General features: G+C 41.3%; 1 protein-coding gene across 5 annotated transcripts in view; it reads right to left on the bottom strand.

The window, feature by feature from the left end:
• The window catches only part of LOC102783199 (sorting nexin-14-like), a 23,237-nt gene extending 5,965 nt beyond the window's left edge, over positions 1-17,272 (bottom strand). For 2 of the 5 annotated variants that reach the window (XM_006809774.3, XM_006809775.3), the window contains exons 1-26: positions 16,689-17,272; positions 16,332-16,502; positions 16,105-16,225; positions 15,836-15,909; positions 15,387-15,465; positions 15,245-15,288; positions 15,072-15,159; positions 14,899-14,983; positions 14,663-14,819; positions 14,407-14,482; positions 14,137-14,181; positions 13,220-13,300; positions 12,880-12,994; positions 12,533-12,688; positions 12,289-12,413; positions 11,618-11,676; positions 11,162-11,188; positions 10,260-10,406; positions 9,491-9,623; positions 8,336-8,522; positions 8,017-8,100; positions 7,635-7,735; positions 5,824-5,935; positions 5,570-5,610; positions 5,299-5,418; positions 3,016-3,139 (exon numbers count right to left, since the gene is read on the bottom strand). In XM_006809774.3, coding sequence (XP_006809837.1) covers positions 3,016-3,139; positions 5,299-5,418; positions 5,570-5,610; positions 5,824-5,935; positions 7,635-7,735; positions 8,017-8,100; positions 8,336-8,522; positions 9,491-9,623; positions 10,260-10,406; positions 11,162-11,188; positions 11,618-11,676; positions 12,289-12,413; positions 12,533-12,688; positions 12,880-12,994; positions 13,220-13,300; positions 14,137-14,181; positions 14,407-14,482; positions 14,663-14,819; positions 14,899-14,983; positions 15,072-15,159; positions 15,245-15,288; positions 15,387-15,465; positions 15,836-15,909; positions 16,105-16,225; positions 16,332-16,468 — 2,518 coding nt within the window. In that variant the 5' untranslated portion in view covers positions 16,469-16,502; positions 16,689-17,272. The remainder of the gene's footprint in view (positions 1-3,015; positions 3,140-5,298; positions 5,419-5,569; positions 5,611-5,823; positions 5,936-7,634; positions 7,736-8,016; positions 8,101-8,335; positions 8,523-9,490; positions 9,624-10,259; positions 10,407-11,161; positions 11,189-11,617; positions 11,677-12,288; positions 12,414-12,532; positions 12,689-12,879; positions 12,995-13,219; positions 13,301-14,136; positions 14,182-14,406; positions 14,483-14,662; positions 14,820-14,898; positions 14,984-15,071; positions 15,160-15,244; positions 15,289-15,386; positions 15,466-15,835; positions 15,910-16,104; positions 16,226-16,331; positions 16,503-16,688) is intronic. The other 3 variants (XM_006809777.3, XM_006809776.3, XM_006809779.3) reach the window with 3 other exon arrangements.

Genomic DNA, 17,272 nt, shown 5'->3' with positions numbered 1-17,272 from the left:
GGGTGTTGATTCATTTAAACTAACATAATCATCCTGCTGCAACCAGGTTTCTGTAAGGCAGAGTAAATCAATTTGTTGATCAATTATTAAGTCATGTACTAACAGAGACTTGGAGGAGAGAGACCTAATATTTAATAATCCACATTTCACTGTTTTACTCTTTGGTTCAGATGTGGATACTGTATTGTTCTTTCTTTGTAAATGTTTAAGTTGTTTGTTGCTGGTTTTTAGTTTGTTTTTTGTTTTTTTGGAAGCAGACACAGTCTCTATGGAGATGGGTTTTTGGGGGGGTAACAGGAGGAGAGAAGCTGCAGAGAGGCGTGTAAGACTGCAACTCTGCTTCCTGGTCCCAACTCTGGATAGTCATGTTTTGAGGGGTTTAATAAATTTGTCGATATTTCTAGAAATGAGAGCTGCTCCATCCAAAGTGGGATGGATGCCATCTCTCCTAACAAGACCAGGTTTCCTCCAGAAGGTTTGCCAATTATCTATGAAGCCCACATCATTTCTGGGACACCACTCAGACAGCCAGCAATTTAAGGAGAACATGCGGCTAAACATGTCACTCCTGGTCTGATTGGGGAGGGGACCAGAGAAAACTACAGAGTCCGACATTGTTTTGGCAAAGTTACACACCGATTCAATATTGATTTTAGTGACCTCCGATTGGCGTAACCGGGTGTCATTACTGCCGACGTGAATTATGATTTTACTGAATTTACGTTTACCCTTAGCCAGCAGTTTTAAATTTCCTTCAATGTCGCCTGCTCTGGCCCCTGGAAGACAATTGACTATGGTTGCCGGTGTCTCTAGCTTCACATGTCTGAGAACAGAATCACCAATTACCAGAGTTTGACCCCCAGCGGGTGTGTCACCGAGTGGGGAAAAACGGTTAGACACATGAACGGGTTGGTGGTGTACCTGGGGCTTCTGTTTAGGACTATGCTTCCTCCTCACCGTTACCCAGCCGTCTTTCCCCAGCTGCTTGGGACCTGCCGGGGAACAGCTAGCGGGGCCTACGCTATCTTCGGCTGCACCAGCTACAGGGGCCTGGCTAGCTAAGGGTGAGAGAAGGGTGCAAAGCCGAGTCTCCAGATCAGTAATCCTGGCCTCCAGAGCTGCAAATATGCTACATTTGTTACAGATATCATTACTGCTAAAGGAGGCCGAGGAGTAACTAAACATCTGACACAATGAGCAAGAAAGTGCAGAAGGGACAGGTGAAGTAGCCATGGTGCTAACGGGTCGGCTACGAGCTAAGCTAGCGAAACAGTACAGAGACAGTGAGTGAATACTTTGGCTATAAATTAGGTAGTGAGTACACAGAAAGTGTGCTTCGGATGAAGCACGTGAAGATTATACTGTGAAAAAAAAGAATGTATTTAAAAATTGTTAATTAAACTGCTAAGCAAATAAGCTACTCAGAAACACCACTGTGTTTTAGCAGGAACAGGAAGCGATACTATACCACAGAGCGAGCGAACACCAAGTGACAGCGCCGGTGTTCCCCAGAGAAGCTTCACACATACACGTGATGTGACAGAAAATGTAATTCGTCAGACCACGCCATCTTCTTCTTACTCCATGGTCCAGTTCTGATCCTCACATGCCCATTGTTGGCACTTTCAGCACTGTACAGGGGTCAGCATGGGCACCCTGACTGGTCTGCAGCTATGCAGATGCATACACAACAAACTGCAATACTCAGCGTGTTCTTACACATTTCTATGACAACCAGCAGTAACTGTTCTATACTGTGTATTTTGTTGTACAGTTATTTTATTTTCAACTTTAATTTATATATTTTATCTTATTCTTTCCCAGTTAAATTTACCCTTCATTCTAATTTGTGTTGTACAGTTATCTCATTCTTAACTTAATTTTTATATTTTATTTTATTTTATTCCTTCCTGGTTAAATTTACCCTTTTTTATTTTCATATTTATTTCCTATCTTATTCATAGCCTTTTCTTTTTTCTTTAGGTCACGAGCAGTTGTCTAAGCATTTCACTGCATATCGTACTGTGTATGACTGTGTATGTGACAAATAAAAATTTGAATTTGAATTTGATTTGTTTCTGCAATTCCAGCTACAGTAGTTCATCTTCGCTCCCCATCAATGAGCCAATGAGCCATGACCCTGTTGCTGACTCACCACTGTTCCTTCCTTCACTGCTTTTGATAAGTATTGACCGATTCAGACCAGGAACACACCACGAGCTGCAGTTTTGGAGATGCTCCAGCTGTCTAGCTATCACATTTTGGCCCTTGTCAAACTTTCTCAAATCCTTACGCTTGCCCATTTTTCCTGCTTCTAACACATCGACTTCCAGGACAAAATGTTCACTTACTTCCTAATGACAATCAGTGTAATCGACGTGACCTGTCAGTGGTCATCGTTATGCCCGATCAGCGTAAGCTGTGTGTTTTACAATCTCTTTCCTCATCCCCTATTTGCTGACCTTATGGTTCATTTGGTGTAAACTTAACACTGTGGACATTTTTCAATTATTTGGCCTAATATTTCTTTTTTAGCAGCATGCACTTTCAGCCATATGTTTCATGGTTCTAGCGTCTGTCAGCTACACAGACCAAGACGGATGAAAGAATAAGACAAGCGGTGGAAATGGGCTTCCTCTGAAGGAAGCGAGGAGAGATAAGAAGAGGAGCTCAGTCATTCAAGAAGGAGTCAGAGTAGAGACGCTGCTTTTCTGCATCAAATGGAAGTAGTTGAGGTGGATATTGTGTCTCTCCGCTGGTTTGGAAATGTCCCTGTGCCTTCAGGGAGAAGCCGAGAGAGGGTATCTCTGCTGTGGCACAACCCAGAAGTGGTTTCACAGCAGATCCACAAATGGCACATGTGGAGTATTTCACTTTAGTATTTTACCTTGCAAAACAAGTCCTTTCTGAAACACTTTCCAATAACATTTCAACCCGGTACAAATCAATCCACATTCCTTGTTTAAGCCTGGAAAGGAAACATCATAAATTGTGTCTGCAGAACAGACTACTTACCAACATACATCAAGTAGTCATAAACCCCTTCAATGGTGATCATTTCCATGAAGTAGTTCTGATTGTGTCTCTTCTCTGTCATCTCTGATCGGTTGGCATTGTTTTTGAAGAGGTCATTGAAGAGCTGGGGGTGAGACACTTGCGTCAGATTTTAAGACTGAAGCTCTTTCAAACACCCACTGTCTCTATCTGAGAGCATTTCCAGTTATGAGTGACTCACAAAACTCTGGCAAAGTAAATATGTAACGTCCCTATTCTTTTAGGAATATATTCAGATTTTATGTTAAGTTAAGTGGACGTGTTTGTTTAAGCACCACTTGCAAAAAGCTGTTATGATCTCATCAGTTCAGCCACTGGCGAGTTCTCAGATTAAATGCCCGAGGCCTTTCTTGGCAATGTCAGACCTCATTTAAATTTTGTGAAGTGCTACTTCACAAAATTTGTTGCAAAAATAGCGCATGTGCTGATGTTTTATTCTATTGTGTCTGTAATACTAGAATCACCATTGGCTGATTTTAATCCCATTAAACTTCCTTTTAATTCAAGACAGAGGAATCTAATAAACACTAGAGGAAACAAAATATCAGCATAAACAGTTCCATAAATAGTCGATACAAATCACTGTCTTTGCTTTAAAAACTTTATTTAGGGGATTATTTAATCCCCTGCTCAATTTGTAAGTTTGCTCACAGAGAGAATATCAGACCAATAAATAACTTCGTACTTAGTGGAGAAACCCTTGTTGGCAAGTACAGGGGTAAGAAGTTGCTTGTAGTTGGCACCAGGTTTGCACACATCTCAGGAGGGACTTTGGCCCACTCATCTTTACAGAAATTCTAAATCCTTCACCTTTATTGGCTGCTGCTTGGCAACGCAAAGCTTCAGCTCCCTCTATGGATTTTCTATAAGACTAAAGTTTACAGACCAGCTAAGCCACTCCGTGACCCTAATGTGCTTCTTCTTTAGCTGCTCTTTTGAGCAGCTAAAGGAAGCAGGAAGTTTTTTTCCTGTTCCAAGACATACCGCCTTGATGGTATGTCTTGGGTCACTGTGTTGCTAGAAGATGACGACGACCCATCTTCAGTGTTCAGGTTGCGGGAAGCAGGTTCTTGTCCAAGCGTGGCCACGTTCATTGGACTCTCAGTGCGGTGAAGACATCCTGTACCCTTAGCAGGAAAACAGCCCCAAAGTATAGTGTTTACACTCCATGCTTGACTGTGGGGAACATGGTGGAGGCTTTAGGTCATACTCAGTGTTTCTCTTCCTCCAAACACAGCAGTTTAAGTTGATGCCAAAGAGCTTGATTTTGGTTTCATCTTCCAACAGCACTTTCTCCCAACACTCTTCTGAATCATTTTAATGTTCACTGGAAACTTAAGACAGGCTTGTAACTTCTTGAGTAGGGGGACCTTGCAAGAACTACAAGATTTCAATCCATTTCGGCGTAGTGTGTTACCAATGTTGTTTTTGTTGACTGCGGTTCCTACTGCCTTCAGATCATTAACAAGCTCCTCCCATGTAGGTTGGGACTGATCTACCACCACTCTCATGATCATCCTCACATCATGAGGCAAGATCTTTCATGGAGCTCCAGACCGAAGGTGATTGATGATCTTTTTATTTTTATTCTGAACAATCGCACCGGCAGTTGTCACTTCCTTCCACCAAGCTTCCTGCTGATGGTCTTGTAGCTCATTTCAGCCTTACGCAGGTTGACAATCTTGTCCTTGACATCCTTTGACAGCCTTTTTATGTCTTGCCCATTGTGATGGAAATCCATTCGGTTGACATTTGTGCTTTATATACATAAGTTGAGATCAGAAATTTCGACAATTGATTTTAATCTGTGTGCCACAAGAGCAGGCAGCCAATCTCTGGGAGGCAAAATTCTGTTTAGGTTGTAGGGGATCAAATACTTTCTCCACTCAACGACATGCAAATCAGTTCATAACTGTTATGCAATATGTTTTTTTTCTGTATTTTTGATCAATTTTCTGTCTCTCTCCATTAAAAAGAAATTACCATAATAATTAGAGACTGATTTGTTTCTTCGTAAGTGAGCAAACTCACCAATTCAGCAGAGGCTCTAATAATCGAATTATTTCCCCACTGTATATCTGTAGAGCTCAGCTGGCTTGTGGACTTTTGACCAGACAGTTGTAACAGGAACAATTAATTGCAACTGAGCTTTAGGGAGGACTCTACCAGTAGTCAGGATTCTCCTCAGGCTACTCTTTTAAACAATGCAGACACTCAAAAAGCTATAAAGCCTCACTTGCCAACCTTTTTGTCATTCTCTGAGGTGGGACTCAGGATAGTGAGCTCAGGTCGGCTGGGTTTGGGTTTGGGAGATTCACAGGAATTGAAGAAGGACTGGATGAAAGGTTCCAGGTGCTGCCCTTTCTGCCATAAAAAAAAACACACGTGCAAAATGTATATTGGGTGGTTATGGTTTCAAAAACACAAAGCTGACATTTAAAAACATCTGTATTGTGAAAGATGAGACACAAAGCACATCCTACATATTGTGTCCCAGAATAAATGCATTTCTCACCTCTTTTATCAGTTTGCTGGGGACCGACTTAATGATTTTCCCTGTGAAAAATAAAAAACCTTATCTCAGTGATGTATGCTTCTGTCACGTTGTGCCTCTTTTCCAGACACATCTCTTCTCATCCAACCCAAGGTCAGCCTGATCAAACATTTCCACAGGCTGTTTAAACATCATCTATTTTGCACATTTGTTTAAACAAAGCGTCTGTCACATTCTCTGCAGCCAGGTCAGAGAGAATGTGCCTCATACTGTACCGAGGTTCACGTCAGGTAACATCTTGTCCAGGAACTGAGACTCCATGCTATGAGGAGACAGGAAGTCGGCCAGTAGCTGGCTGTTGCTCAGCTCTGGGTGCTGCAGGAGTTTCTGCAAAGTTAACAGATAATGAAAACACACATTTGTTCTGTAGCTGAAAATCAATCACAGGACTGCAGATTTATTGTGTATGATCAAATGTATGCAGATGCAAGTGCTTTACTTGTTTTTAGAACAAAGCAGACTGTGGATTTTCAAGGGCTTTAGGTGGGTTTTTCTGCTTATAAAGCCTCCCAACCAAGTTTGGATTAGTGCTTACTACTTTCCACAGAACATTGCAACTTTTAAATTAATTCCCAAGCTTTCAAAGCAGCCTCTTGGTGTGCCTTTAAAAAAACTTATTTCAAGGTAAGTAATCCATCACAGTGAAAACTTTTACTGCTTTTTGTGTTGTCTCTTGTGATTCTGTACTGATGGTCCTCCAGGTGGGGACCATTTAAAAATCTTTCCTTGCCGTTCCATCCTCTCCAGGATGGGAAGTTTTGTCATTTTTCTCTATAAATGTTCAACAGTTAAGACTCAAATTTTATTCCTTGAAGTGTTTAAAGACCTTGGCAGCAACTGCAGAGACTGAATTGTGTTTTATTCATTTTTTTCCTCTGTGCTTTTGAAAAGCTGCTCTTAGAATCACCAAATGAAGCAATGACAAAGATATTTTTCTCTCTTTACAAGAAGCGACTCAACCACTAAGACTGATTAAGATTACTTTAAATGTTTCTTTTTTTCTGAAACCTAATTTGAAGTATTCTTGATAAACGCATACGCACAGAAAACTACACCCAAACACCTTTCAACAATGTGTGTGTGTGTGTGTGTGTGTGTGTGTGTGTGTGTGTGTGTGTGTGTGTGTGTGTGTGTGTGTGTGCGCGTACGTATTTCAAGCTAATTTGTTCGTAACCTTCTCACCAACTGCCTCCCCTCAAAGTCATTTTCTTAGAGTTTTTTATTATTTAGTTATTTGAAGAAGTTTTCACAGTACAAACCATGATTCAGCAACTTTTAGAATCACCTCTAGCAGCAATAAGTTGAAGTAAACATTTTCTGTATTTTGTTTTATTTATTTGAGGTTCGTTTTAAAATTACACTTGATGCCCCCAGGTTATATTCATCAATTTTACTATAATATATTTACTCCAAACATCTTATATTAGGAGCATATTCTTTTAATTAATACAAGAAAGTCATCAGGTTCCAATATATATTTTGCAGAAAATGCATAAACTAAATGCATAGTGCTAAATGTCCAGTTTTGCTATTAGGATTAACAATGGGCTGCACATTTTTGTATATTATGTTTATGATTATTAGGGTTGGGTACATGTAATCATAAATATATACATACACTACAATCATCATAGTACGATTATATAAAGAAATTATATAGAAAAATGTTAAAAGTGTAGCTACACAGTAATTACATAAAGTATAAAACTTTTAAAAGTGATTATTGTAGCTGATCAAAACCTGTTATATTGCCTAGGTACAGTATATATTACACCTATCTAAATGCTACCTCATTAAAAAAGCATTTGCATTTTAACATCAGAGATGGTCACACTTGCATGATCCTTTAATCAAGTGCATTTGATTGGACTGCTATTAGCATCATAATTTCTATGGAAGCGGTAAGGCTGTACTCAATGTTTCACAGCACTTCATGGAGTCCTTTGAAAACTTTCTTTTTCACATGACTGAGTATCCTGCCTAGTGCAATTCAGAAGAAAAGGCCATGAGAAGCTCAGATATCTACCTGAAGATATTCCTGAAACTCCTCCCTCTTCGATGTCAGAAATTCGTAATTCTTGGGACCAATTATTCTCTTTGAGGGCAGCTGCGCATCTGGAAATGAGCCTGCAGATGGTGTAAGATTTCACAAAGACGAGTGTTAAAAATATATGTCTCTCTTTAACTGGAACATAACAGCCGTGCAGTTTCCAAGTCCCCAAATAATGCAACAGGGCCATTAAATGTTCTTCGCTTCTAAAATGTAAGTTTACTTGGAAGTAATAATCTGGGATTTTTCTGTGGAGTCGACGACGTCATTTTCATGAGAAAATTCCTTCCTGATGGCCTTGAATGAAAAACAGAGCAGTGCACATGTGCTCTAAATTAGCATTATGTAGAAAACCTACCATGAAACTCGGTGAGCTTTGACTCTAGGACATAGAACTCCAGATATCTCCTGTACACAGACCAGTGCTCAGTCTCATGTCCGACTGCAGAGAGTAAAACAACAAGGTTTAATTAATGACCCCAAACCAAAACAGCTAGTCACACTAGTTACTGGTTACCTAATAGTATTACAGAAAATTATCCTTAGATCCTTTTTTCAATCAGAGTTCAATTCTATTAAAAGACACGGATGACTCTAAAAACGTCCCAGCTGAAATGGTGAGTGACTTCACTCAGAAGACACTAAGTGACACTGAAGGAAGGTCCGCACAGCCTCACCTGCCTTCCGGTCATTGCGCTCTACATCAATACAAAACACTGGAATGCGCTCCCTCTTTACGTCATCATCGTAGAAATCAATGTACGGGATTGTGATGTTCCAGGCTGAGAGGTTTCGCGGGGTGCTCGGGGTGGAGGCCGCCTCCATAGGGGGGTCATCTTCCAGCACCATCATGGCTTCCTCCACCTTGAATAGAAGGAAGTGAGAGTGGTTGAGGTCAAGGCTTTGCAGAGTACATGATAGATGAACAACACGACCACTTTTATGCTGCAAAACACACAAAGGTAGAGGCCTGACTTTAATTTCTTGGACTTCTTTTGTTCTTTGTGTATGGGTTCTTTTTACCTTAACCATATAATCTACTCCTATCAAAATTACTATTAAATTGAACAGCAAATGTGAAGATCAGGGAAAACTAAACAAAAAAAAGGTGACTGAGACCTGACCACAAGTAAGGGAAGTGCAACGTATACACAGGATATCCCTTTACAATAAATGCCAAACAAGGAATTAAAAGAGTAAAGACAGTAAAGTGTTGTAACAGACTGTGTTTGAAGTCACATCAATATAAATTTACAAAAGCTCTTAAACTAGCGGATTTTCATTCATCTGACACTTTTTTTTTTTTTAAATTTCTTTCATTTAAGGTGGATATTTAGTCATTTTCGCAGGTCGTCTTTGTGGTTTCACAGGGAAACTCTTGCTCTTTAAAATCAACACTATCTACTGTAAAACAAGCAAATTCATGGACTCCACCTCAGAAAACGCCAGAACCCAAACGTTGGATTTAAATATTGGAAAAATAGACAGATATTTTATTATGCCCGAAGAAATCAGCAAAACAAGCTTTGTCAAACTCGGCAGAGTCGGCAAATTGCACTGAAAACCTTGAAGATTTGCCCATAAGGTAGAATTAATAGACTATGTGGCTTTGTTTTCTTTACTCACCAGCGCCCACATGTGGGAATTACTTCAGGAGACCCTCAATATGACTTGAAGACTCTGTTTGCAGTTACTTCTAATAAATTTGACACGCTGCTTTAAATTTGACATGCAGTTTAACCCTAAAAAGCAACTATCACCACGTGAGCATTATTTTATACACTATCATCTTCTTATAATGAATGTTTAGGACATTTTTAGATGTGCCTTACCATATCATCCTCCCCCTCTACCAGCCCATAGGATGGCAGCATGGCTCCTTCCATCGTTGTGCTCTTGAACACTCCTTTGATCTTACTGCCAATGCGGCTAATCCCAAAGGACTCGCCCCTCTTAGACGTACTCCTGCAGTTCAAACAAGGAGGCTATTAAACACGGAGCAAAGGAGGAGATGCGCTTTGCTTCAGCAAAGCGCATGCAGCTTCAGAGAGGTAACAGAGCAGGGACTGTAGGGAAGAAGAAGCAGCTTACTGTATCTGTATCATGGGAGGTAAAAGCTAATCTAGCCAAACCAATGAGAACGTTTAACTTCACAGTCATCTTACAATAAAATGCCTGCGTTATTGGTAAAGCGCTACAGAGCCACAAAACACACACACACACAACAAAGCACTGAGCAGTGATGAACAGATGTGTAGCTTGGAGGGGATATTTTCAGGGTGTAAAAAATGCTGATGATGATCAGTTACCTGACAACCGATAAAAAGCACACAACATCACAGGTGCTCTGTGTGAGTGCCGGTTTGCTCACGTAAAATAAAAATCACCACATGACGCACAGAGATACGCCTACTACACAAGAAGCCGAGCACAGAAAAATTGGCTGCGGTGGAGGAAACAAAACGACAAATTAAAACAGGATCCCGTGCATAGACCCCACCATGCAGGCGTCCGGCTGGGACTGGGGTCACATGGGTGTGAAACTGGATAGCATGACATCACACTGAGCGACCTGTGACAGACAGATGGACCCTGACTTACTTGGGTGATGAGTGGCGGTGGGATAGCGAGCCATATGGGAAGTTTGTGAACGTGGACTGGGCATGGAGGGAGTTACAAGATGCAGGTGAAGAGCTGCCAGAGGCGGTGAACAGTGAGGACGGGGACTCGGGGCTCCAGTCCCAGGAGCTATAAGCAGAACAGGGTCACATCCCCACGGGCAAGAGGAGGGAGCGGATCGTGGATCATACCAGGGCAGGCAGTATGGTGGTCACAGAATCAGAGTGGACATACGGTCACAGACACAGGCACGATGGTGGAAATACACAGATGGGCGTAATGGGCAGACAAACGGGCAGAGGTGGAGAAGGTTTCTTAATCGCAGGTATGGAGGGAGGTTAGCCTCGAAACTGGTCACATGTGATTGTGGGCTGCGAAAGCAATTATATGCTATCCCATCTATCATTTTGAGTGGTGTAATTTATGCTGCTTTGGAAACTGCCTTTATAACAAGTTTGCTTTCAGGTGTTGGAAATGAAACAGAAAATGAATTTTCCTTCATTTTAATTCTCTCATTTTGGATATATTAGCTTTATCTGCTTATAGGCTTACTGCTGACACATGCTATGATTAGCTCATAAAGGTCAGTTTACTCACTGTTCTCTCTTTTTGCAGCTACAGCACACTCACCAAATAAAACATGTATTTAAGGGTGAAATGAGATGAGTGCTAAAAGATTATATATCATTATCGTAGTATCAGCTAGTGCTTATGACACTGAAGCCCTCCTTGACAGCTCGGGCCCAAGCAGGGCACAGTGATTCTGTTAAAAAACAAAGGCAGCACATCTTTAATCTTAAGTATGAAGTGTCTTTTGGAATCTTGCGTGCAGCACTACTCAGCCAGCCACTGTTCTGATCAGCACACTGACGACTTGTACTCACCGAATGTCATCCAAACTGACGCTATTTCTGGAACAATATGCACAAGGAGTTAGTGGCTGGGCCGCGTGGCCACGTACACACCACACCCCGCGATAGAAAACATGACAGTCGATCCATGGCTTCAGTTCAGTTACAGCTATACTGCAGTGGTCTAATATAACTTGCATTACAAGAAAACGGGTTGCTTCTTTACAGCTTAGTTACAGTTATGTTTATGTGTGACACAGCTGGCTCATAGCATATCCAGGGACAGGGATTTATGTATGTTTAACAGGGAAACCAGGAAAACTGGACGTGGAAGAAAACACAGAAATTGACTGTGTGTCTAAAATCTTAGTTAACAGTGAATTTGTGTTTGCGCTGTTTTCTGTTTCTATATTTTCTGAAAGTCCACCTGTGCATCATTATGCTAAACTTTTATGCTGTTACACACAAACGTAACAAAGTGAAACCTACCTGCTCATTTTGGAATTTCTGGCAGGGGACTCGGCCCCTCTGAGAAGCTGCCGAAAGTACTGTGGAAAAAAGAAGGTCACGGCAATCAAACAACACATATGGAAAATCTGGTACAGTATGCAAGCTAAACTCAAGGAACATGCCATATCTATTGACCTCTTAATGCCTAAACAATAATAACCACTGATGCCCAGTTTATTTGGGAGCACGAACAGGGGTGGCAACTAAGTAGAAAATAACCTCACATTGTTATCCAGACACTATTCACACAGGGCTATGGCCTGCTCTGAACAATGGCTGAGCTCTGGTCCACCCAGCTGAATTCAATGAAATTGCTTCTGAGGGGTGAAATTCAGCTTGGCAGTTTGGCGTAATGCCAGCGCCGGCTCATTGGCCGGTTGCGCGTCTGATATTGATGACAGGGCCGATAGCGGTTGGTAGCTGGGGGATGGAAAAATGGGTCTGAGTCAACAAATTCCAGTTGAGTTTGAGTTTAAGCATTTTACAGATATAGTTTTGGTACATCTGAGACAATAAAAATACTAAATTTAAGGAATGATCATTCAGTCTCAACTTAAAGACCCATAATTTAGACAGGAAAATGCTTAAATCTGGAAATCAAGCTGGGTGACAATAGGCTTAGTGGTTTCTATTGAGGTGTGGGCGCTAACCTCATCGCTGTGGCAGAACATGGGGGTGAAAACATTCTCCAGAAGAGAGAGGACGTGCTCGTAGGCTTCAAACAAGCACCTCATGGTCTGAAGTTTCACCACCTCCCCATAAGGACCCTCAGCAACTAGGACGTTCAACAAAAACACACAAGTGAGTTAGCATACTACACAGCATGCATACTCATTAAGGCACACCTAGGATGTTTAAGACACTTTAACTTCAATAATGACTCCTGTCACATACTGTTGCGTATTTCTTCCACTATGAAGGGGTCAAAGCGGATTTTGTCAACACTCTCGTCCAAGCAATAGGTCTCGTAGATCTTCTTCACTTCCTTATGGAGCATCATCTTCTCTGAATCCAACAGCTCAGGGCACAGAATCCTGTCGTTGAACTCCTCTGAGAAGTTAAGAGAGTCAGACATCAATACATCACAGTGATAGGTTACCTCTGCCACCCATGAGTGGTAATTTTTCCTGATAATTTCAGATGGGGTGATTAAAAGCTGTTGACTGACAGAACTGAGTAATTAAGGTAACAACAACTATTAACAACTACTAACAATTTAGAGAAAAAAACTAAATACTTGCCAACTGCGAGACAGAATTGGAGGACATGGACAGCGCCTTCTTGCTTTAGGAAGTTCATAAAGCGAAAGAGAAGGTCTTGCTGTTCTCGAATTTCCTTCAACTCCAGCTTTAGCACCTGATACAAAGGCAGGAAAAAATGGATTAATATACTCTATAAAGCATTGCCTGCTATATTCCTCCTGCTTCTATTAGGCTTACGCTGTCCCATATACCAGCTACACATTGTCACTAGGTTTTTGCTTAATGCCAGATGGCTTTTGTTTCAAAGGCGGCTTGCAGTTGAATTTTTGTAGGTTTTTAATGAATTACTTCACTCTCCTAGATGAAAGCAATCACTTACTGAGGGCTTTTTGCTGCGAGTATCAGAGTACTTTTGTAGGAAAGGAACCAGTGTTGAAGTGGGCTCTGTGGCTTCTTCAGGCTGGAGTGAACAAGTTGGGAAAAATTAAATACACATTTAAAATTCACAGAAGATACACTCACCCTTCATTCATTCTGTTAGGTATGCCTATGCCAGTTCGGAAGAAGAATCAGAACGGAGAAGAAAGGAGATTTAAGTGGATTTCTATGGGGCATCGTTGCTAGTGCTAATACAGGCTGGGCTGAGTATTTCAGAAACTGCTGATCTACTGGGATTTACTCCACACATCCATCTCAAGAAAATGGTCTGAAAAAGAGAAAATATCCCATGAGCAGCAGTTCTCTACGTGAAAATGCCTTGTGGACGTCACAGGTCAGAGGAGAGTGGCCAGACTTCTGGCTGCTTTGAGCAGACAGGATAGGAGGGCAACAGTAACTCAAATAACCACTCATTATGGAGAATAACATTTCTGAATGCACAACATGTTGAACACTGAAGCAGATGGGCTACAGCAACAGAGGACCACACAAAGATTCACCAAAATTGGACAACAGGAGATACAAAAGACATTATCTGGTCTGATGAGTCTGAATTTCTGCTGTGACACTTAAGAATTGAATGTAAAGAGCATGAAAGCATGGATGCATCCTGCCTTATACCAGTAACTCAGACAGGTGGTGCTGGTGTAATGGTGTGGGGATATTTTCTTGACACACACTGAGTACTGCTGCTGACCATGTCCATCTTTAATAACCCAGCCAACAAATCTGCTTTATGCCACAAAAATTTGAGTTCAGAAAGCAAAAGATCGACCTGACTTGTTACTAGAAAGGTGAACCAAACAGAGTGACTGGTGAGTGTAAATGACAGCCAGTTACAGTTCAGTATATACTTACAGGTGAGTTGTCAATGAATATCAAAATTAAATGATTCGCTGTGTCCTGAAATAAAATTAAAAAAAACACACAAAAAAGCAGTCAGTAAGTTTCAAACTCAAGTGTAGCGCTGTAAGTAATGTTTTGATTTGTCTTTTATTTCCATTCTCATAATACTGCACATTAGCACTGGTTAAAGGACAATAAAAGAAATATCCTGTTAGACTGGCAAAAGCATCCAAAGACACGTTTAAGGGAAAAGACAGCTTTGGATTTCTATTCTACACTTACAGGATCAGCCAAGTAGTCCATCGAAGGAAGGAAGACAGAACCAGCCAAAACCTCTCTTATCAGGAGTGTAAGAGATCTGAGAGAATGACGAGATACAGAAGCAGGAAATAAGAGAATGAAGCAATAAAGACGTAGTGCTGCGTAGTGTCACAAATGACACTATTCTCATGGTAGAATCATGCTGTGCATTCATGTTGTGACTTAAATAAATATATGATTGCAGTGCATGGGCTTTACTTCCAGAGAAGTCAGTTACCTGCAGTCTGTGGCCTTGGGCGGCAGGATGTAAGGGAACAGTATCTCAGTCAGCTTCCTGAGGTAGAGAAGCTCATCTCTGCGACTGCGAAGAGCCACGTGGAGATCAGGACCATATTCCTCCAGGGCAGCTTGTTGAAGATACTCTATGTTTTTTACTGAAAAGAAACCAAAAAACATTTTTTACGATAAAAGAAATAAAAAACAAACTGCTCTGTGTGATTATATCTGCCATACCCTTCTGCCTTGCTTTGCTAATAATTTCAATGTGCTTCATGGAAACTTTAAGGAGCTTTTTTGTGATGAGCGATGCCACATCCACCTAAGAGAGAGAGACAAGTTTATTTAAAAATGATGAAGACCGGTTTAAAAAATTCAAAATTTTTATCTTTGTAGAGTCTAAGTTTCACCTTCTGAGTCCGACGAACCAGCACGGCTGCAAAGAAACGCAAGGTCACTCTCAGCTCGTCGACAAACGCCTCGTCGTCTGTGATGTCTCTAAAAGGAAAAAGAAATCTGTCCCGTCACTTCACAGGACACAACACAGTTTGAACCTCAGAGGAAGGATACAAGAAACTCTTACCTATACCAAGGATATACAAAATTTTCCAGAACAAGCTCTAGAATCTAAAATAGAAACAATAGATTTTATTATGCCATAATTTGATAGATTCATTTAATGTTTATTTAAGAATAATAACGTGTTTAACGAATATGTCTATTACCTCTGAGAGTGAGGCATCCACTTTAGAAGGAATTTTCAGGTCAAGCCATGGCTGATAGTTTTCCAGTAACAGAGTCGGTCTATAAATATGAACAAAATTGAAAAAAAAAGGAATGAAATAGAAAAGATTCAGTATCATCAGCAGAGGAAGACAGAAGAATCAAGTCTGACCACTAGATGGCATTGCTAAATCTCCCATGACCTAATAAGTAGGTAACTTATTGTTGTCAACCCAGTAATGAGGTTATATATATATATGTATAGCATTCGTAGTAACACAGTGATATGGACTTGGTCACAGATGATCTGTAAACTGTGGCGTCAGGCATTAAGCATTTATTATGCTAAATATATAACTGCTGCTGAAATAGATATAAGGTTTCGATAAAACACAAGTCAGCTTCTGTCCAGTCTACGACTGTTGCACAACAGCATAACCACGTCACTCACCTGTGCCTTTTGCACTTGATTTTTCCACAAACAGCACAGCTGTGGCCCAGCGGAAACAGCTCCTGCTGGTACGACTACAAGATAAAGTCAACAGCAAAGATTATGAACTGCTGCTGCTTTTGTGCATTTTTATTCATCATCATCAATGTATAAGTAAGCAATAGCATGCTTCCAACAAGTGATAGACATTACATATATTTCTATCAGTTGTGGCACTCAGAGTGTGGAGGCTGTATCCTCCTAATTTGTTCAGTTAAATTCTAACAGACCTTGATTCTTGGTTTAATGGAGACTAAGATGTTAGGCAGCAGAGACTCAGGCCCCAGGGAGCAGTAGAAAGTGACGACTCCAGCCAGGAACGACCAAAACACCATTATGATGTGAATATATCTGTAGTAAAAAAGGAGGTGTGATGTATAAATGAATAAAAACATGGTAAGCTATGAAGTGAAATTGAGTGGGCTGCAGGTTTGCCTATGTAGAGTGAACTAGTTACCTGTTCAAAAGCAAAGTGGAGAGAAGCAGGACCAGCAGAAGGAAGCAGAAGACTGGATATTGTCGACCAAGCTCTCGGAGCCGGTCCACTTTTACCCTGCGTCTTAATTTCTGCAGATAAGCCCGGATGCATCCCATCGTTGTCTGTCAACATCCAGCCTACTGCATATTACTGTAAATAAATAAAGGTCGCATTACGAAGTGGCTGCAGGCTACAAATAAATAAGGGCGTGTAGTAGGAAGCACGAGCTCCTTACTCAAAGTCACAGTATTTTATTTATTTTTTTTAAATCTATCAATTCCGCTTAACATACGTATCAGGTTGCACTGATTTTAACATATCGACTCAAGCACTTACTGTAAGTGTACGGCGGACGATATGGGCCATTTTTCACTGTAGTTCAGGCGCGACACCATAATGAATTTGCAAAAACAAAATAAATACATAAGCAGGTTGCCTGTGTGCAGGATCAGCGCAGAGAGCAGAGCCGCGCACAGCTGTGAGCAACAGCAGGATTAGTGGCAGTTACACAGCATCACTCGTGCGTGGACCGTCCTAAAACTCTGATAGGTTGCCGTTTTGGTTAATGGCCGCGGTCCTGTCACGGGCATAGCTATCCATTGAGGAGCAGCAGCAGCGGCGGTGGTTGGTGCCTCGGTTGTCAGCGCTGGAGACGTGTGATGTCACCTCCGCTGCGCTCCCAGCAGCAGTAGCTGCTACTGGCTTCTGTAGTTTAGCTCTGAGGTAACGGACGTGTCCGCCACATATTCCCCTTGAAATGAAACCCACGCCAAGGTGCCCGGATCGAGGAGACGAGTCCCGGAGCGGAGTAGTGCTCACTGGAGCGGCCATTATTTATATTATTGTCACATTTAACGGACTCGAAGCGAAGCACCATTGATTTGTGTGTGTGGTAAACAGCTTCCAGTCGTACTTTGATC

This window comes from Neolamprologus brichardi, chromosome 19 (assembly GCF_056152115.1).
Source record: "Neolamprologus brichardi isolate AB-2024 chromosome 19, ASM5615211v1, whole genome shotgun sequence".
Classification (NCBI taxonomy): Eukaryota; Metazoa; Chordata; class Actinopteri; order Cichliformes; family Cichlidae; genus Neolamprologus; species Neolamprologus brichardi.
This window is presented reverse-complemented; position numbering and strand designations above follow the sequence as displayed.